A 6062-nucleotide genomic window follows, 5' to 3' on the forward strand; every position below is an offset into this window, starting at 1 on the left:
GGCAGGGGGTCGGACTAGATGATCTGCCCAGGTCCCTTCCGACCCTAGAAACTATGAAACTATGGAACTCCTATCATGGGTATAGGCTGTAAAGGTGCTTGAGCTGGCTTATGCGTGCTTACCCTCTGACATGCCAAGCAAGCCCGGCAGAAATTCTCCACCTGCTCGTACATCTTAGGCCAGAAGCACCATTTTGTTAATCGGGCTTCTGTCTTGTTATACCCCATGTGTCCGCCCAAGGGGTTTTCATGGGTCAACCATCTAAATCGATATGGTATTAACAATTGAGCTACCTCCTCCCCCATCTTGGGGCCCTCTCTTTATCCTATAAAGCAACCCCCTCCTGACCTCAAATCTGGGCAGACTTGCGTAACATCCTGGGTCCACCATTTTCTCATCATTTTTCGCCAACTCAGTCTGTTTGATGGTCCAGAACTCCTCCTCTACCTCTTGCACATTCCGGAATGAACTACTACAGGATAGCCATTCCACGTTGAAGCCTTCCTTCACTGGGTCATCCTCTTCGCTCCCTAATAGGCCGGCCTCGCCTAGCCTGTCTCCTCTCATGATGTTTAATACCTTGTAGATTTCTCTCCAGTCCCAGCCTAGAATCATCAGGTATGGTAAATCACGGGCCACTCCAACAGTCATTTCCCTAGTGGTCTCCAATACAGTAACCTGATACACCTTCCAGGGGTAGTAAGTGCTTTGTCTGTGCATGCACGTCATCTGGATCGGAGTGGCCTTCTGCACATATTCACCAGGTGCTAGGGTCTCATGTATAAATGTGTGGGCGCACCCGGTATCTATGATGGCTTCAAACCTCTCACCTCCGACCCATGCCTCCACTACTGGCCGTGGCAAGGGGCCACTTTTAATCTCCTTCCCTATGCTACAGTCCATGGACTCCATGCCTCCAGATTCTCCGGGGCCCGGAGCGGTACCCAAGTCTTCGAATGGGGAATGTACCACCTTAGGTACTGTCTGCATCAAGTTGGTGCAGTCTTGGGACATGTGCCCTGCCTTCCCGCATCGGAAACAGATCACTGAGTTGCTGTTGGGTTTCTGATGGTCTCATATCTCTCTACTCCCTGGTCTCGTGAACTCACAGGGTCTTGAGTACTCGGCAGCCTTCACGTTCCAATCTGCAGGCCTTTCCCCTAGGGCGCTGCTGAAGTTCTCAGCCAACCTCAGTGCCTCAGCTGAAGATACCAGCTGATGGTATCGGACCCAATTCTCGGTTTCCTCATCTAGGTCATTCAGAAACTGTTCTAGTAAGATCCGGTCGCAAACATCATTCTTTGAACTTTCCACCAGCTTCAACCATTTGGTTACCAGGTCAGCTAGATGTTGCAGCGGAGCCCATGGCTCCTTTTCCTCTTTCTGGCCCTGAACACCTGCCGGTAGGTCTCTGAATTAATATCCAGGCAATAAAGGATTTCTCTCTTCACCTTATCATTATCCATGGCTTCGTCTCATGCCATAGCCCCACAGGCTGCTTGAGCTTTTCCTATTAGTAACACTCCCAGCTGTCCAGCCTAGTGGGATTTCTCAAGTCCAGCTGCCAACACTGCTCACTCAAAACTTTCCAAGAATACCTCTGGGTCACCATATACTAACATCTTGGATACTCACAGTTCCATGGCATTCCTCCGGTGCCATGCTTGTTGTTGGATCCAATTTTCCTCCAGGGCAAGCTGACAAGCCAACTGCTGTTATTGTTGCTGGAGGACTTGTCCCATCAAATGAAGTGTCTGTTGGATAGGGTCTGCTCTGTCTGCTGCCACTGCCATCGAGACCTCCATATAGTCAGCTTCCCCTCAGCCATCATCAGTCTTCCCGGCCAATGCACCACTTAGTCATGATATGACTTGTATGGACGTGGGCCTTTACATCCTGTTGACATTCACTGGTTTCCCTCTTTCAAGGCCGGTGCTGGCCAACGCAAATGAGTCGGTCTTCCTCTCTATTATCTCACCTGCCACGATTTTGAGGACCTAATTAATGGATGGAGGGGTGATGACTCCCTGACCCAGTGTTGGCTGTCACCTGCCCAGTGCCGGACCCACTATACTCAATGAAACAAAACTTCTTGGCATAAGAAGCAAAATTACAGGCAACTTGCCATCCGTCCAGTGGTGCCTCTCCCAGCTGCAGGGGACTGAGATGCAGGCTCTCCCTTCCCAGTTCCTTTATCCATAAATGCTTGATCGCTGAAGCTGCGATCAAATGTTTCCTTCTCCTTTTTATTTTTCTTCAGTAATTGATGCTGCACTGGCTTAATTGACTGCACACAGCAGCCAATTAATGCAGGAGTGCCGGCTTCCCCTGAGGATGTGAGTTCCTCCAAACTCTCAAAACCATGCAGGTCTACAGCCCACCTGATTGGCTCCGGGGGGTCTACATGAGCATTGGATCTGGGAGCAGTTTACTCGCGAGTAAATTATTCGCAAGTAAATGTTTTTGGGCAAGCGTCTTGTAGGGAAGCAGGAGCAATTTGCTGCTAATGGCAGCAAATTGCTCCCGCTTCCTGGGGCCCTGCAATGGGCCCCTGCTGCCACCAGAGGGAGCTCTAGGCTCCCCCTGGGTGCTAGCCTAGGGACTGGCACAAAGCACTGGGCCAGGCGACAATTGCCTCCTGGATGGGGCTGTGACACTGCGCCCTATCCTGCAGGGGCTGCCTGCTGCTGGGAAGGGACAATGTCTCCCTGCCCCAGCAGCAGGGAGCTCTTGGCCCCAGCATCCAAGTCAGGGCCAGGGGACTTAGAAAGAGCTGCAGGGAAGGGGCATGTCCCATCCCCCAGCCCTGATCTGCCAGTGGGGCAGCTAGCAGCTAGCTCACTGCTAGCTGCCCCACCAGTAAATCAGGGCAGAGAGCTGGGACCTGCCACACCACTGCAGCTCTTTCCAAGCCATGTGCCTCAATCATCTGATTCAGGTCTGGGGCTGGGACCTGCCCCTGACTGGGACAGTTCCCAGCCCTTGCTCCATGATGGTGGGGCAGGGGCTGGACAGCCTGTTCCCCGCCCAGCTCTGCAATCACAGAACTGAGCTCAGCTGTGTGATTGTGTGGGCTACAAAGGACCAACTCACAGGATCATAATACATTCTAATTTATTGTACAGGATGTAAAGTTACCAATAAAATGTTAAATGCAAACTTTGAGTTACATGGGGTACTGGTCACCTTAGCATGCGTGCGCGCACACACACACACACACACACACACACATGCACTCACTCATTCAAAGCCATGTAATTTAAACCCATGTAGTATAGTGTATAGTAGCTGCTGTAATGATTGTGAGAGTGTTGGTGTCAGTATATCTACCTATCCGAGGCCCTGGACTCTGCTGTCAATGGTCAGCTTCCTTCAAGGCGATGTCTTCTCCAGAAGGGGGTTGTCTGCTTGTCCTTCTGTCTCAGTAGATCAGGTGCTGGATGAGAGGGCACCACTGAGGGTCACACTTCACTGCCTTTTATCCCTTTCTGACAGACTTGCGTGATCCCCCAGCATCATCTTGGCTGCCCAATCTGGAGGTCACTGTCCCACGTGGGTCTTGAGTAGTGCATGACAGCTGTTAGTCACAGGGGTCTCTGTCCACTGTTACCTGAAGTTTCAGGAGTCCTCCCTTGACTTATTAACTTAATAGCTGCATTGTTATGGGTACAGGAATAGTTAGTAGGGTGGGTGCGCAGTCCCAGGAATCAGTTCCTTGACTTGATTAGCCTAAAATGGCTTGTAGAGTAGAGTTGTGTAATGCTAAGTTTCTCTTGATAGGTGATTGTCAATTAACAGCCAGAGTCTCTTGCTTTGTCTTCAATTATCTACTGACTCATCATATATACTCACATTCACTCAAGGGGGACCAGCCCAATACAGCAATACAATTCCAGTGATTACAATTCCAATGCATTCTTACAATAATAGTTCTAGTAATACAAGGTATGACTTTAATTAAAAGAAAAATACATTTGTTAAAAAATTAAAAGGTATCAAATATAAAATACTGAATTCCAGGGTAAAGATGAGACAGATGAAATATAAACATGCACTGTGAAGTAGTGAGGATCAAACACTGGGGACAGTAAGTGAATTAGGTTAGATGCAGTAGGCTGATTTAGCATAAGCTTTAGACAGATATGGGAAGTTTGCTTTGGGAAATAGGTTTTAAGCAAAGGGGGAATGTGTTCACCAGGATATATTTACAGTCATGTTTTCAATGTACCTTGGCTTGGCTTGTCTATTACAGGCTTTGCTTTAAAGTGGATATTTTAGTTCTTTTGTTTTTTTTAGTGGCACGTAATTTAATTGATATGTAGATGTAGTTTGTAGGTTCCTCCTACAGAAAGCTACTTCAGCTTTCTGGCTTGCTCTGACCCTTGCCACACCCAGGCAATGAGTGTGCCAGGTCTCTGCCAATACTTAAAAGGAAAAAGAAATGCACAAAATAGGGGGTGCAAGCAAGAAGGAGCTTCTTGTTACAATTGCGTAGCTGGATGCGAACAGGATGCAATCATGGAGCTGAGCAGAGAACAGGCTCCCCAGCCCCAACCAGCAGGGAGCTCCCCATGCCAGCTCCTCAACTGTGGACCCAGCAGTGCTAGTTCCATGGTCCCAGCCCCCACTCCCTGATCATGATCTCAAAGTGTGGAGCTTGGAGCTGCCTGCTGCAGGAGCAGAGACATAGTCCCCAGCTGGGCTCCAGTGACAGAGCCCACCCTGGCAGCAGACAGGTCCCAGGGGCAGGGACCAATCTTCAGCCCCCTGGTGGCTGTCTGACTGGGAGTGGATTTGCTCCTGGTCAGGTATCTACATGAGCGCTACTGCGTAGTAACTAATCACAAGTAAATTTGCTACTTGCATTTGCATGTAACAAATTTATTTATGATTAGCAAGGTTTACTGCACAGTAAGAATGTGCACGTGTAGACGCACACACTTACTGTGCAGTAACTATGCTACTGTACAGTAAAGCATCTCATGTAGATGCACCCTCCATGTTGTTTTTTGTAAGCATGTAATATGGTTAAAGCTATGAGAGATTACATTGGCTGTTATACAGCCTGACACCTACCTGTAATTCCATATTGCAATGTAAAACTTACTCTACATCAGCTTAAATTAAGCCAAGAACAACGTTGTTCATAATATAATACTGTAATACTATATGCATTCAAGGATATCATTAATATGAGATTAAATTACCTATGTAATACCTATGTAATACACTCCTGTCATCAGAGAAGCATTAGAATTAGAATTCACATTAGAATTCTTTTTTGCTTAATATTTCACAGGGTCCAGAAACCAACTGATGTGTCTTCGAATGTGCCATCTCCTGTTACGAATGCTACCACTACCCATCAAGAGCCACCTAAAGTGCCATCTCCAGTGGTTCGGCCTGTGTCAATACCTGTTCAGTAGGTAAGGAAGACACTACTCTTCAGGGATTATTTTAATAAAGAACAAAATATTAGGAGTGCCTCTTTGGCCAAATTTTACATAAAATTCTCTTGTTTTCTGGAATTTAGAGAATTCTGGTATCTAGCAGTAGTTGCCTACACACAAGGATGCTATGACTGCCAGCTAAGTGATAACACAGAGCAAAGAATGGAAACTTTTGCTCCCAGAGTACAAGCATCTATAAGCTACTGAGCAAAAGCAGCAGCTGCACTAACTTAGCCAGCAGAGGGAATCCAAGTGTACTCCAGACATTCCTTCTAGTAAAAGGCAGTTGCACATATGAGTCAGTTCATTAAAGTCTTCACGTTGCACACTGACTTGCTCATATTCAGGAGTGACATGCATATCATAATGTAGCCTAAGAGTTCTCTTTTCCCTAAGAAAGTTCATTGAAGTACATTCCCATTTAGCTAAACTATTATGATTTGTGTTTATATATTATGTATGTGGGCATGTGTGTGTATATATATTTGTGTGTGTCTATTTAGGATAACATTTTCATATTCTTATTTAGAGTTTTTCTGATTAATTTTACCTGATATTTTTTCCCTCTTGTTGAAGGAGATCAGAATATTTGCTTTTAGATGCAAACTCTTT

At 46.8% G+C, this 6062-nt stretch overlaps 1 protein-coding gene across 1 annotated transcript in view; it reads left to right on the plus strand.

The window, feature by feature from the left end:
* Positions 1 to 6062, plus strand: part of LOC102371196 (myopalladin-like) — a 122411-nt gene that overhangs the window by 71552 nt on the left and 44797 nt on the right. Inside the window, exons 7-8 of the mRNA XM_025195307.1 lie at positions 5300 to 5422; positions 5534 to 5633. Coding sequence (XP_025051092.1) covers positions 5300 to 5422; positions 5534 to 5633 — 223 coding nt within the window. The remainder of the gene's footprint in view (positions 1 to 5299; positions 5423 to 5533; positions 5634 to 6062) is intronic.

The sequence above is a fragment of the Alligator sinensis genome, unplaced genomic scaffold (genome assembly GCF_000455745.1).
Source record: "Alligator sinensis unplaced genomic scaffold, ASM45574v1 scaffold325_2, whole genome shotgun sequence".
Classification (NCBI taxonomy): domain Eukaryota; kingdom Metazoa; phylum Chordata; order Crocodylia; family Alligatoridae; genus Alligator; species Alligator sinensis.